Raw genomic sequence first — 15,810 nt, forward strand, 5'->3', positions numbered from 1 at the left:
GCATTTCAGCTGTATAATTCCAGTGGTTTTTAGTGTGTTCAGTTTTGAAGCCACCACCATAATTAATACTAGAACATTTTCATCCCTCACAGAATTCAGTACCCATTAGGAGTGACTACCCATTTCCCTCGAACCTTACTCGCAGCTCTGGCAACCACCAGTCTCCTCACTGTGTCTATGGATTTGCATATTCTGAACATTTCATATACATGGAATCATACAATATGTGCTTTTCTATGGCTAGCTTCTTTCACTTAGCATAACATTTTCAAGGTTCTTTTTATGAAACTACGTGCACCAACTTCGTCTCCCTTTATTGCTGTGTAATTTTCCATTGTATCCGTACACCACATTTTCCATTCATCGACTGATGAGCATTTCCAGCATTTCTGTTGGTTTGCTTTGATAAAGTTTATGTGAATGTTCATAAATGGGCCCTTGTTTAAAAAGATTAGATCTTTGAAGTTCTAGTTTTACTCTCAAATATCATGTTTTATTACTTACAAATAATCTGATAGTAATCATTGTCTAGAATATGAAATTTTGTTTATAAAGTCTTTCAGTTTAAAGGCATGGAGATTGGTGGTGAATAGGTATTTGATCGCTCTGTTTTTAGTACACAAACTTAAGTTGACTGTTTGGAATTGCTTCTTATAAAACAGGTATTTGGTGCTTGAAAAATTGAAGAAAGAAGAAGCTGACCGAATTCATATATTCAGTTCTTTTTTCTATAAACGCCTTAATCAAAGGGAGAGGAGAAATCTTCATGAAACAACTAATCTATCGTAAGTCAAGCTTTTTGAAAATACTTTATAGATGTAGTAAGTCACTTAAGTTTAATGTAGGAAAAAAATCACTTGTTTATATTAAGGCAACTCTTTTTCCTTCTATTCTCAATTAGCAAAGTTTATATAGCTTATGATATTTAAAACCCAAAGAATACCTGGGATTTGTAAAGGTTTTAGGTCTAATATGTCAATCAGTATTTTCCAAATATATCTGAAAGTTTAAAAAAGGAAAATTACTTGAATCTTATTAAATCTTAAAAATTATTAAATACCAATCACTCTGTTTTACCCTACATGTTCCATCTGTAGTATCTAACAGTGGAACCTGTGAATCTATAATATTAATAAGTTCTTTGTATAATAATTCTCAGACAAGGAAACAGTATTCTACATGTGAGCCCTGAGTTATTTATAATGTCTTTCCATATAGTGAGTGCATCCAGCTCTCATACTTGCTGGTAATTGGTTACAAGATGCACAGAGTCCATTGTTGTTATCAGTGCTGTTAAGTATCTTGAATCAATGGCTGTTGTGTACGATATAAATAAATTTTCTCCTGTTTCAGTGATACCTAATTTTGTATCTTCGAGTTTATGGTGAAAGAAAGAAAGTGAAAGTCACTCAGTAGTGTCCTACTCTTTGCAACCGCATGGACTATGCAGTCCATGGAATTCTCCAGGCCAGAATACTGGAGTGGGTAGTCTTTCCCTTCTCCAGGGGATCTTCCCAATCCAGGGATCAAACCCAGGTCTCCTGCATTGCAGGTGAATTCTTTACCAGCTGAGCCACCAGGGAAGCCCAAGAATCCTGGAATGGGTAGCCTATCCCTTCTCCAGGGGAACTTCCCAACCCAGGAATTGAACCAGGGTCTCCTGCATTGCAGGCAGATTCTTTACCAACAGAGCGATCAGGGAAGCCTGGAGTTGATGGTAGTGGTTGGTTTTGAACAGTGCTGATAATCTGTCCTGTTTTACCTACTGTAAAATAGTGCTCACTTTTCCTGCTCTCTTCACCTTAGTTCTTATAGGTCACAGTCTGATACACACTCAATATTTTTGCGAAAACCAGTTCTGCAACAATAAGCACCCTAGTAAGTAATAGTAGGAATTAAAGAATCTCTTTCTCCCAGATTCAGTGATGGCCAGTTTCACATCTTCCCAGCTCCATCTCAGATATTTTGCTTCCTTTTCACATCTTGTTAAATCCTCTTATACAGCTGTTTGATCTGTTGACATCTTAATAGCTGTAATGAATGAACTGCTGCATATAGGCTGACGACACTGGAAACATTTTAGAAGCTTGATAGCTTTCCTCTTGTCTTACAGAATACAGCAGAAGCGACATGGAAGAGTGAAAACATGGACCCGGCATGTAGATATTTTTGAGAAGGATTTTATTTTTGTACCCCTTAACGAAGCGTGAGTAACAGTTTCCTTTATGTAAATGTGATGGCAATTTTTAGAAAATATGTTTATGAGGTGAATAATTCATCCAGTTTTAAACTTCTTTCTGAAACTTGTTGTATATGTTGATACTTATACTCCTTATTTTATGGAAATTAATATACTTTTTCAGTGAATCATGTAAGATATGGAATTTTACAAGTACTCAGTAAGAAATCTTCCTAATTTCATTTTATTCATCAGTGTAGAATAATGTCATCTTTTAAAAATGGTACTTGTGGTCTAGGAGACATCCTGTAGAAAACACTACCTTGTACAGAATGGTGATTAGGTCACACAGAAGAATTTGGATTTTTAGTTTATAAAACACACTTTGACTCAACCAAAATGAAGAGAAGGTGGCTGGATTTACGTCATTTGCTCACTGAGAGCCACGTTTGCTACCTGGAGGTATCTCCTAAGTAACAGAGGTGGTAGACATTTTATGTCACTGTCACCCAGTGACTAGAGAGGCATAGACGCACATTAGTAGTATTATACAATTTGAACTTGAGAGTTTCTCTGTTTCATTTTCCAACTGTCCTGCCCTCCAGCCAAAGACCTCCAGGAATACTCTTGTAATTGGGCGGCATGGGTTTAGTACTTGCATTAAGTGAGAACATATACCATGGCCGACCATGATTCCTCTAAATAAAAATGTGTTTGAAAGAGGCAGTAACAGAATTTGGTCTTTGTTATGGTGGTTTGAGGGAAGGTCTAAGGAAGCAGTGGTTTGTTTGGATAAAGAACTCAGTCAGTCAGTCAGTTCAGTCGCCCAGTCGTGTCCGACTCTTTGCAACCCCATGCACTGAAACACACCAGGCCTCCTGTCGATCACCAACTCCCAGAGTTTACTCAACCTCATGTCCATTGAGTCAGTGATGCCAGCCAACCATCTCATCCTCTGTCATCCGATTCTCCTCCCACCTTCAATCTTCCCAACATCAGGGTCTTTCCCAGTGAGTCAGCTCTTCGCAGCAGGTGGCCAAAGTATGGGAGTGTCAGCTTCAGCATCAGTCCTTCCAATGCATGTTCAGGACTGATTTCCTTTAGGATGGACTGGTTGGATCTCCTTGCAGTCCAGGGGACTCCCAAGAGTCTTCTCCAACACCACAGTTCAAAAGCATCAATTCTTTGGTGCTCAGCCTTCTTTATAGTACAACTCTCACATCCTTACATGACTACTGGAAAAACCATAGCTTTGACTAGACAGACCTTTGTTGGTAAAGTAATGTCTCTGCTTTTTAATTGCTGTCTAGGTTGGTCATAACTTTTCTTCCAAGAAGTAAGTGTCTTTTTATTTCATGGCTGCAGTCACCATATGCAGTGATTTTGGAGCCCCCAAAAATAAAGTCTGTCACTGTTTTCATTGTTTCCCCATCTATTTGCCATGAAATGATGGGACCAGATGCCATGATCTTAGTTTTCTGAGTTTTGAGTTTTAAGCCAATTTTTCACTCTCCTCTTTCACTTTCATCAAGAGGCTTTCCTCTTCACTTTCTGCCATAAGGGTGGTGTCATCTGCATATCTGAGGTTATTGATAGTTCTCCCGGCAGTCTTGATTCCAGCTTAAGTTTCCTCCAGCCCAGCATTTATCATGATGTACTCTGCATATAAGTTAAAATAAGCAAGCTGACAATATACAGCCTTGACGTACTCGTTTCCCTATTTGGAACCAGTCTGTTATGTCCAGATCTAACTGTTGCTTCCTGATTTGCATACAGATTTTTCAAGAGGCAGGTCAGGTGGTCTGATAATTTTCCACAGTTTGTTGTGATCCACACAGTCAAAGGCTTTGGTATAGTCAATAAAGCAGAAGTAGATGTTTTTCTGGAACTCCTTGCTTTCTCAATGATCCATCAGATGTTGGCAATTTGATCTCTTGTTCCTCTGCCTTTTCTAAGACCAGCTTGAACATCTGGAAGTTCACGGTTCACGTACCATTGAAACCTAGCTTGGAGAATTTTGAGCATTTCTTTACTAGCATGTGAGATGCATGCAATTGTGTGGTAGTTTGAGCATTCTTTGACATTGCCTTTCTTTGGGATTGGAATGAAAACAGACCTTTTCCAGTCCTGTGGCCACTGCTGAGTTTTCCAAATTTGCTGGCATATTGAGTGCAGCACTTTCACAGCATCATCTTTTAGGACTTGTAATACCTCAACTGGAATTCCATCACCTCCGCTAGCTTTGTTCATTATGATGCTTCCTAAGGCCCACTTGACTTTGCCTTCCAGGATGTCTGGCTCTAGGTGAATGATCACACCATTGTGATTATCTGGGTTGTGAATATCTTTTTTGTACAGTTCTTCTGTGTATTCTTGCCACCTCTTCTTAATATCTTCTGCTTCTGTTAGGTCCATACAATTTCTGTCCTTTATTTTGCCCATCTTTGCATGAAATGTTCCCTTGGTTTCTCTAATTTTCTTGAAGAGATCTCTAGTCTTTCCCATTCTATTGTTCTGCTCTTTTTTTTGGCATTGATCACTGAGGACGGCTTTCTTATCTCTTCTTGCTATTCTTTGGAACTCTGCATTCAAATGGGTTTATCTTTCCTTTTCTCCTTTGCCTTTTGCTTCTCTTTTTTTCACAGCTATCTGTAAGGCCTCCTCAGACAGCCATTTTGCCTTTTTGCATTTCTTTTCCGTGGGGATGGTCTTGATCCTTGTCACCTGTACAGTGTCACGAACTTCCATCCATAGTTTTTCACGCACTGTCTATCAGATCTAATACCTTGAATCTGTTAGTCACTTCCAGAGTATAATCGTAAGAGATTTGATTTATGTCATACCTGAATGGTCTAGTGGTTTTCCCTACTTTCTTCAGTTTAAGTCTGAATTTGGCAATAAGGAGTTCATGATCTGAGTCACAGTCAGCTCCTGGTCTTGTTTCTGCTGACTGTATATAGAGCTTTATTGACCATCTGATGATGTCCATGTGTAGAGTCTTCTCTTTTGTTGTTGGAAGAGTGTATTTGCTACGACCAGATCACTCTCTCGGCAAAACTGTTATTAGACTTTGCCCTGCTTCATTCTGTACTCCAAGGCCAAATTTGCCTGTTACTCCAGGTATCTCTTGACTTCTTACTTTTGCATTCCAGTCCCCTGTGATGAAAAGGACATCTTTTCCGGGTATTAGTTCTAGAAGGTCTTGTAGGTCTTTGTAGAACCGTTCAACTTCAGCTTCTTCAGCATTCCTGTTCAGGGCATAGACCTGGATTACTGTGATGTTGAAAGGTTTGCCTTAGTAACGAACAGAGATCATTCTGTCATTTTTGAGATTGTATCCAAGTACTGCATTTCAGACTCTTTTGTTGACTATGATGGCTACTCCATTTCTTCTGAGGATTCTTGCCCACAATAGTGGATATTCACCCAGTCCAGTCCATCTGATTTGTTTGATTCCTAAAGTGTCAATGTTCATCTTGCCATCTCCTGTTTGACCACTTCCAATTTGCCTTGATTCGTGGACCTAACATTGCAGGTTCTTATGCAGCATTACTCTTTATAGCTTCAGTGTTTACTTCCATCACCAATCACATCCACTACTGGATGCTGTTTTTGTTTTAGCTGTGTCTCTTTATTCTTTCTGGAGTTATTTCTCCATTTATCTCCAGTAGCATATTGGGCACCTACAGACCTGGGGAGTTCATCTTTCAGTGTCCTATCTTTTTGCCTTTTCATACTGTTCATGGGGTTCTCAAGGCAAGAATACTGAAGTGGTTTGCCATTCCCTTCTCTAGTGGACCATGTTTTGTCAAAACTCTCCACCATGACCCATCTGTCCTGGGTGGCCCTGCTGGGAACGGTTCATAGTTTCATTGAGTTAGACAAGGCGGTTGTCCATGTGATTAGATTGGTTAGTTTTCTGTGATTGTGGTTTTCAGTCTGTCTTCCCTCTGATGGAGAAGGACAATAGGGTTATGGAAGCTTCCTGATGGGAGAGACTGATTGAGGGGGAAACAGGGTCTTGTTCTGATGGGCGGGGCCATGCTCAGTAAATTTTTAGTCGAGTTTTCTGTTGCTGGCTGGGGCTGTGTTCCCTCCCTGTTATTTACCTGGGGCCAAACTCTGGTGGAGGTAATGATGATAATGGCCACCTCCTTCAAAAGGTCCCATGCTGGCCCTGCTACACGCAGTGCCCCGACCCTGCAGCAGGCCACCGCCAACCCACGCCTCCACCAGAGGCTCCTGGACACTTACGGGCAAGTCTGAGTCAGTCTCTTGTGGGGTCACTGCTCCCTTCTCCTGGGTCCTGGTATGCACGAGGTTCTGTTCGTGCCCTCCAAGAGTCTCTTTACCCTGTCCTGTGTAAGTTCTGGCGGCTCTATGGTGGGGTTAATGGTGGCCTTCTCCAAGGAGGGCTTATGCAATACCCAGGTCTACTGCACCCAGAGCCCCTGCCCCTGTGACAGGCCACTGCTTATCCGTTCCTCTGCAGGAGACACTGAAACACATCTCTGGGTCCTGGCATACACAAGGTATGTTTGAGCCCTCTGAGTGTTTTTGGTAGGTATGGAGTTTGATTCTAAAGGCGATTTCACCTACCATCTTGCTGAGGCTTCTCCTTTGCCCTTGCACATGGGTTATCTCCTCACAGCTGCTCCAGCGGCATACATTCACTCATTTAGCAAAAAGATAGTTGGTATTTTGAAGGGTTGCACTTTGACCTTATATTTGTCTCTGCTAAGACGTTATGAAATGACCTTGCTTTGTCTCATTTTTATCATGGTTGCAGAGTAACTTTGTCTGAGGTTGGTGTTCTGTAAGATTTTTAATGTCTAATAAGCCTATCTGTGCCAAGCTAGCTTCTGAATGTGCTCTTTTTCTCACTATAAAAAACATTTACTCTGTAGTATAGTCAGATTCTTTTTATTTAGAATCATGCTTTAATTATAACACCTATTATGATCTCTAGCCCAGCCAAAGATAGGTAGACTAGGTTAAAACATTGGTTACGACTATAAAGCCCAACCTCTTCAAAATGATTTGAGTCAAACAGTATCATAGTATCAATAAAATTTAAAACTAAGTTTAAAACTAATCTTTATAATTTCTTTATTCACCTCAAAATTAGATTTCTTGACATTAATTTGTCATATCAAGTAGCACATGAGCTGCCCACTTGGTAAAAGGGAGGGATATACATGGGAAACCATTTGTCAGAAATTAATTATAAAAATTTAAAATAAAAATATAATTTGAGGCATATATAATTTAGTAATAGAGGCACATCCTTAGTCATGGTATCTGATGTGGATGGACGCTATGTTTAGTGCTTTGTGTCATCTTGGTTGTCTTGGTGAAAGGTAGCGAGTGAATTAGTTGTGTTCTGCAGAACTGTGCTGTTTGTAGATGGAAGAATAACTTCCAGATCATGAGGGCTTTTTTATAAAGAGATAAAACTAATTAGATAGGCTGCCCTGTTTTTGTTTTATTTTAATTTTCCTGGTGGTGGTTAAGCTAAAAGTTGATAAGCTATTTGTTAAAAATTGTAATTGACAAGGAACACAAATTTGATGTTTGGATCTAATCCAAACATCAAATTAAACTAAGTGAAATTGCCTGTTTTAGCCATGTCTCCCACTAATGGCTTAAGGTCAAGATATCTGCCATTAAAAGGGATCATAAAAGCAAAACTCTGGCTCTTAGAGGTTGAAAGTGAGGTCAAATGTATCCGATTCAGCTTTCTCTTTACAGCTAGGTGAAGGAAGATTTTTTTCCCCAAGTTATTAGATAAGGCAACAGAAAAACTGGCTCATCCATATTGTCATAGCTGAAAAATGTTTATAACTGTGACAGACTTCGGTTTCAGCTGTAGGTTGAGAATCTCTGTGTTATTAATCAATTTTTCATATTTTCACTTTATAACCTTTCTGAAGTTGAGATGTGGCTTAGTGTCAGCTGTGTCTTTGAGCTGATGAAGTGAGGAAGGTGGTATGCACTCTTCTCCCAGCCTGGCCTGACCGAAGTCCATAGGGTCCTGAGGGTTGATAATTAAGAAGAGGAGAGAAGCATTTCTCCATCTGGATCTTCAGTACTGAGGATGAAGGCAGCCTTTGTGAACTTTTCTACTTACTGTGTCTAGTGAAGAGACATACAGTGCTTCTTAGTATTACCTTGGGGAAATTTAATATTTTACATAAATAGAATATGCAATAACTTTTGTCTGGGTCAACATTCATTTTTCATATAGCAAATATCTACTGAACTCCATACTCTATGACAGATATTGTGCTCAGCTAATAAATTATCTGACATCTTTAGCCTGTTTATTGGAATGGGTTGCCATTCCCTTCTCCAGGGAATCTTCCCAACCCAGGGATCAAACCTGGGTTTCCTGCATTACAGGCAGATTGTTTACTGTCTGAGCCACCAGGGAAGACCCTTTCACATAACACTGTGCCTAGCAAATAGTAAACCCTGAATAAAATTAATTAGATTAATGAATATTAGCCACTTTTAGCTGTATAGCTTCTTACTCATAGCTTATATCCTGCTGTCATGAACTATGATGATACCTGAATTCAGCTCTAGCTGGAATCGTATTGATACTTCTGTACTGATAATTAGACTAGATACATTATTTCAATTTAGTGTATTTTATTTCAGTAGAGTATGAGACAAGAATAATATTTTCAGTATTAAGAAATCCTTACGTTATTAATATAGCCTAATAAGTGTTATTAGTACTTATTAATACCTAATATTAATACTTAATAATACCTAGTTAATATTAACCAAGCTTCCCTGATAGATTGGTTGGCAAAGAATCTGCCTGCAGTACAGGAGACTCCGGTTCGATTCCTGGGTCTGGAAGATCCACTGGAGAAGGGATAGGCTACCCACTCCAGTATTCTTGGGCTTCCCTGGAGACCTAGATTCGATCCCTGGGTTGGAAAGATCCCCTGAAGAAGGGAGAGGCTACCCACTCAGGCATTCTGGTCTGGAGAATTCCATGGACTGTATAGTTCATGTGGTTGCAGAGTCAGACACAACTGAGCACTCACTCACTCACCTTATTAATAAGAAAAACACAGATGAAAAGTTTTAAAAAAACTATTATGTACAATATTTAGAAAATGTTCAAACTTATAAAGTCTGATTAGTTAGACTGCTGAAGATATTTTAATGTTGCTGGTTTTTTACCCTTGGCATAAATAAAACAAAGGAAAGGTAAATGGGAATGATGAATTGCAGTGATGTAATTTACATTTTGTTAAATTGCCTGGAAAACGATGAATTTTTCATTCCAAAAGCAAGAAAATGTTCAAAGGATTGTTTGCAAAAGTGAATTCAGGCTAGGTAATTCTGACAAAAATTATGTTATTTTTGAATAGATATTATGCTCTGTTAATGAATCAGTGAGTCTTCAAACAAGTAGATTAATTTAAGAATTAAAAAAATTGGGCATTCTTAATAAATTTGTTTATAGAAGCTTTAGAAAAAATATTTTAATATTTATTGCCAAATATAATAAACTTTTCTAGTAATATATTCAGTAGTTTCATTTGTTTTTTACAGTGCACACTGGTTTTTGGCCGTTGTTTGTTTCCCTGGTTTGGAAAAACCAAAGTATGAACCTAATCCTCATTACCATGAAAATACAATCACGCAAAAAAGTTCACCTGTAGAGGACAGTTGTGTTTCTTCTCCTTCAGCCAGTGAAATGGACAGTTGTTCACAAAACTCTGCTGCCAAGCCTGTAATTAAGAAGATGTTAAACAGAAAGCATTGTGTAGCTGTAATTGATTCAAATAATGAACAGGAAGAAAGTGACCCTCGTTACCGGAGAAACATAAGCAGTGTGAAATGTAGTCTGAAAAAAATAAATTATACTGCAAGTGAAAATGAAGAATCGAATAAAGGAGAACCCACATGCCAGAAATTTGTTGATAGGACTGAAAATGAGAATGGCCTACAGAATGAATATTTAAGTTCTATGCACCATACAGGTATGTTACTAAATGTTTCAAAAAAATCAAAAAATTCAGAGTAAGTTGGATTTTTTAGAAATAGGATTAAAATTTCAGGGTGCACTTTTTCTTAAAGTCAGGTTTATTGTATAATTTACTTACAGTAACATTCACTCATAAATATAGCTCAGTGAGCTTTGATAAATATATATAGTCATGTAATCATTACAGCAATCAAGATTTAGAACCTTGCCATTACTCAAAACAATTCTCTTGTGCCCCCTTGATAGTGAGTCTCCTCCCCTCATCCTTACAAAGAGTGCAGTTTTAAAATTAAAGTACAAGGTCTGCATTTTCCATTTGTAGGAACTTGGACTTGTTTTTATTTCGTAGGAAATTTACTTACTCAGCATAAACAGTAGTTGCACAGTCTTAAATCTATAAGGCAAATTAGTTTGATCTTCTCAATTTACAGATGGGCAAATTGAGATCAAGAGGCAAAAAATTAAAGCTTTTTCCTCCAAATAGTTGTTGACATTCAAATTAAAGGTTAGTTCCTGTTCCTCACTCTCTTTCATGGTTTTCAGTGGAAAGAAGGGCACTGGTCCAACCTCTGCTTTTTTATTTCCCTTCAGTTCTAATAAATTGTTTCTTTCCTTGAATCAGGTCCATATTACTAACACTTATTCTAGAAATCTAAGGTATCTCTTCAAATACTTAAATTTTTTATCAAGTCAACTGCAGAATTTCCACTTCAACCTCAAAGTAAAATAGTCCATTTCATGAACTATAGTATGCTATATATATAAGATAGCAAACTTAATAAACTATGAATAGATTTAATACACTCTCTTTGGAGGAAAAAACTCAGTATAAGACATAGAAGAAATTATGTGACCTCAGAAAGAACCTATCAAAAGTTGTGAATGCTGAGCATACTTCAGGTACTTCTACCAGCCTTTTATTTTAGTAAATCGGAAAGCTGTTGCTACATTCTTTCAAAAATATTTTTTGTTTGACATGCTCAGCTGCATAAAGCTGATATTAGGCCTATGGATATTGGTCTTTGTGCCTTTTAGCGGGTATAAGAGAAGAGGCAAAAGGGGGGAATTTAGCAGATAAAGCAAAAAAGTGCATTAAAACCAAGCAGATAAATGCAGTTGACCCTTGAACAGCATGGGATTTAGGGGTGCTGACCCTCTGACAGTCAAAATCGACCTCTGACTTTATCATCAGCCATTTATGTCATACCACAGTTCTATATCCACGGATTCACATCCCTGGATTCAGCCAGCCTTGGATTGTCCAGTACTGTGCTAACCTCTTTCTTGGGTGGAAAAAAAATCCTTGTGTAAGTGGACCAGTGCAGTTCAAACCTGTGCTGTTCAAGGGTCAACAGTACTTATTTTTCTTGCTCACTTTCTAATATATTTCATCAGGGAAGAAATGGAATGAAGAAAGGCAAAATAGGTAGTCACCAAGTCACTGTAATTTTTTTTCAGTTTTAGTATTTTAATACTTGAAAAAGTAATAAAAGGCATTGAATAACTACATTAATCACCATTTTGCTACACTGAAAGCATTGCTTAGATGGGCACTCTGAAGATTAAGCCTTCAAGGCAGTGTGCACAGTGTGTGTGCCTTTGAACAAAGTCCTGCCAATTAGTACATGAGAAGATGCTGGATATCATTAGTCATGAAGGAACTATAAATCAAGACCACAAGCCTATAGAGTGGATTAATGGCTGCTTAAGCCTTTTTATCGGAGAAGGCAATGGCACCCACTCCAGTACTCTTGCCTGGAAAATCCCATGGACGGAGGAGCCTTGTAGGCTGTAGTCCATGGGGTCACGAAGAGTCGGACACTTACTGAGCGACTTCACTTTCACTTTTCACTTTCACGTATTGGAGAAGGAAATGGCAACCCGCTCCAGTGTTCTTGCCTGGAGAATCCCAGGGACGGCAGAGCCTGGTGGGCTGCCATCTGTGGGGTCGCACAGAGTCGGACACGACTGAAGCGGCTTAGCAGCAGCAGCAGCAAGCCTTTTTATAGAGCATGGCTAGAATTAGAAAGTCAGATGCCAACAGGTGTTGATGAGAATGTGGGGAAACTGAAAACTTGATATATTATTAATGTAGGAAGGTAAAATGCTACAGCTTGCTTTGGAAAACTGTGTGACAGTTTCTTAAGATGTTAGACATAAAGTTATAATATGATCCAGCAGTTCCACTCCTAGATAAATACCCGAGAGAAATAAAAACATATGTCCACACAAAAACTTGGGCATGAACAATTATAGCAGCATTATTCACAACAGCCAAAAGGTAGAAACAACCCAGATGTTCATCAACTGATAGATGGATAATGAAAACATGATATATCTATTTGATGGAATATTATTAGGCCATAAAAAGAAATGAAGTAGTGATACATGTTACAACATGGATGAAACTGAGAACATGTTAAGTTGAAGTAGTCACAGAAGACCACATATTAACGTGATTCTATTTGTATTAAATCTCCCACACAGAAAGCCTATAAGAGTAGACTGATGGTTGCTTAAGGGTGCTTGGGGATTGGAGAGGAATATGGGGAAAGGGAGTGATAGTAAAGAGTTGAGAGGTTTGTTTTTGCTTGTTTGTTTTGAGATTTGAAACATTTTGAAAATGTTTTAAAATTGACTCTGGTGATGGTTGCACACAGTATGTGTAAATATACAAAAACCACTTAATTATACACTTTAAGGGGGTGAATTGTATGGTATGTGAATTATATCTCTAAGTTCCTTTTCGATCAATAATTTCATATAGTTTAATATGAATTCAAGTTAAAAAATGAATTAAAATGCATGACTTAGAGCAATGAGACAAAGCCTTAGGGCTTCCTTCATCTACACAAACCCCAGAAATTCCTAGTGGCCCTTTCCTACAAGTTAGTGTTCTAGTTGAGAAAGTACCTGGTTAAATTTGAGTATGTGTCCCAGTGAATGCTTTAGTTTGCCCTTTCAGTGTCTGTTTATTCTTCTTTGAAAAATTATAGTTTGTGCTTTGGTTTTTTTTTTTTTTTTTAGTATGTGTGTAACTATATCAATTATCCTTGAAGGTAATTAATTTAACATTATTATGTGTGATACACTGGTGTTTTTCTATCCTTTTTTAATGTTTATCTTAATCCAGTGATGATAGTGTCCCACAGTTCTCTAGAATGGGTTTGTATTTTTTTTAAGGAATGAAGTCTCATTTTTCATCAGATGTTTTCAAGGTCTCACTCACCCAAAAGAACATTGAATAGCCTCAGAGAGGATGGTTTAAGCAGTCTATGCTATATAAAATTATGACATCAAAATTTAAGAAGAGTAGAGCTTGTAAAAATTTTTTGTGATTATGATTTGTATCTTATTGATCTATTTCTGTTTGGTCTGATAGTTGACAGGATTTAAATGAAGCATTTTAGGTAGTTTAAACATAATTTAACCACTGAACACATATAGTCACAAGTGACTTCGATGTAGGTTGACATGCTACAGCAAATAAATAGAATTGTATCTTGACACAGGGATTAGGTTTTTAAGATCAACTGTAGGAAAGTAATAATGTGTGTTATTATTACTTTGATTTGCTGCTTTTTCAGTTGGGCACCATTTGAAATAGTTGTCTTGTGATGTATGGTATCAATACATGAAAAATATGTTTAAATTCTAGAATCACACTTGGTTCGGCATTTTCAGATGATCTCACTATGTGAGAACCTCAGGAACTGGGACTGGTTGTGAGAATAGCTGATTGAGTTACTGCCACTCAATTTATACTAGAGCATTTGTTTACTGAACGAAATAACTGAAGAAATTGACTATACTATTTACTTTTCTCTCTTTTACAATGCACATGTGTTTTCATTTGTATAAATTCATGTTTATATGACACAATTTCTGGGTAAAAGGTATAGTTAGGAATATTTTTGATACTAAAACAACTTGATTGTAATTACTAATTCTGAATTACCTAAGGATTTAGACAGATTTTACTTAAATATAGGTATTTTAGCTTCAAAACATTAAAATACAAATTTTTAAAAAGATAAATTGTAAAGGTTATTCTTTGCATAATAAAAGGATTAATCATAGGGCTTTATTATTTTAAATAGTATTTTTTATCACAACATTTAAACTTAATATATGTTAAATATATCTTTTCAGGAGCACTTTTATCCTGCTATCTTCCCATCTTGTCTTGTTTAATAATACTAGCATTCTTAATGCTCTTTTAATAACTTGTACTAAAATAAGTTAAATCCTGTCTGAAATACCTTGAAGTCATGCTTTTAAAAAACTTGGAAATGGTATGCTCTATAGTAAACAATATTTGTATATTTGGCATCAAAGTTCCTGACTCAGTTTTCATTATTTTTTGTAAGTCTTCTCTTTCTTTAAGCTTAATCATTGATTTTTAAGGATTTGGATTCTTAAAAGAGACTTTTAAAATAATTCATGTCAGATATTTCTGTGAGTCATTTATTTTCATACTACCAGCATCTACATTGGCTTGTGTTGTTTTATTTTATTGAAAATCTTATGAATATAACCAAACATGAAGGAAAAGTGTGCCAAGTTGAAGAGCTTACCCATAACTACTAATATTATCATTATTTTCATTTTTGTATTTTTAAATTATTTGTGCAAAAGCAAGCCCATCTTACTATGTTTTAATCATGTTTTTTAATTTGTACAGTTTTCTGTATTTTCACAATTTTAATTTCTCACATGTACACAGTATTTCATTTTAGGTTCTATATTTGCTGAGTATTCCTGTTATTGAACAATTATTTTCAAACCATTGTAGCTTCTGTTATTAAAGATAGCTAGCATACCTAGCACAAAACCTTTATTTATAGACATGTATTTAAATATATATAAATTTTAATAATACAATTGATACCTAGTTTTTAATGTTTAATGAATTTTAGAGTCTGAGTAGTAGAAACAGCTCTGTAAATAGTATGAAAATCCAGGTTTTTTAAAAAGTAACTTATTTTGTATTTGTGATATTACATGCTAAGACAAATTTTATATTTATAATTACTATATAATTGCTAGCATTAATTTTAAGATCATATGCTATTAAGTTATGTGCATATTCTTTTTAAGAATTGTGTAATATTTCTTATTGATACAGATGGTTTAAGCAAAATAAGACTAAACTACAGTGATGAATCAGCTGAAGGTAGTAAAATGCTTGAAGATGAACTCATTGACTTCTCAGAAGATCAGGATAACCAGGTGAAACGTAATGCTTAGCAAGGAGTTCCAGTATTTTATATCATTAAAAGTTTTTCTTTGGATTCCTTTGCAGTTCCCTTGGGATTGAGTGACATAGAACATTTTCTAAAGTCTGATCACCTAATTAGAGATATATTTTTTACATATTTGCCACAAGGGTTTTTATCCTCAGTAGTGCTATTTCGTTATTAGTTACTTAGATTTTATAGTTGCAGTACTAACTGTAGTCTGTCTTTTATAGGATGATAGCAGTGATGATGGACTCCTTGCTGACGACAACTGCAGTTCAGAAATAGGACAGTGGCATTTAAAGCCTACTCTCTGTAAACAGTAAGTGTTGACTGTACATCTTGTAAACCACCTGGTGACTTTTATTCACATACTCTCT

The 15,810-nt window shown here is 36.7% G+C and overlaps 1 protein-coding gene across 4 annotated transcripts in view; it reads left to right on the top strand.

Moving 5' to 3' along the window:
* Positions 1 to 15,810, top strand: part of SENP6 (SUMO1/sentrin specific peptidase 6) — a 131,361-nt gene that overhangs the window by 108,104 nt on the left and 7,447 nt on the right. For all 4 annotated transcript variants that reach the window (XM_018052876.1, XM_018052877.1, XM_018052878.1 and 1 more), the window contains 5 exons: positions 663 to 785; positions 2,114 to 2,206; positions 9,755 to 10,185; positions 15,319 to 15,422; positions 15,664 to 15,752. In XM_018052876.1, coding sequence (XP_017908365.1) covers positions 663 to 785; positions 2,114 to 2,206; positions 9,755 to 10,185; positions 15,319 to 15,422; positions 15,664 to 15,752 — 840 coding nt within the window. The remainder of the gene's footprint in view (positions 1 to 662; positions 786 to 2,113; positions 2,207 to 9,754; positions 10,186 to 15,318; positions 15,423 to 15,663; positions 15,753 to 15,810) is intronic.

This window comes from Capra hircus, chromosome 9 (genome assembly GCF_001704415.2).
Source record: "Capra hircus breed San Clemente chromosome 9, ASM170441v1, whole genome shotgun sequence".
Classification (NCBI taxonomy): Eukaryota; Metazoa; Chordata; class Mammalia; order Artiodactyla; family Bovidae; genus Capra; species Capra hircus.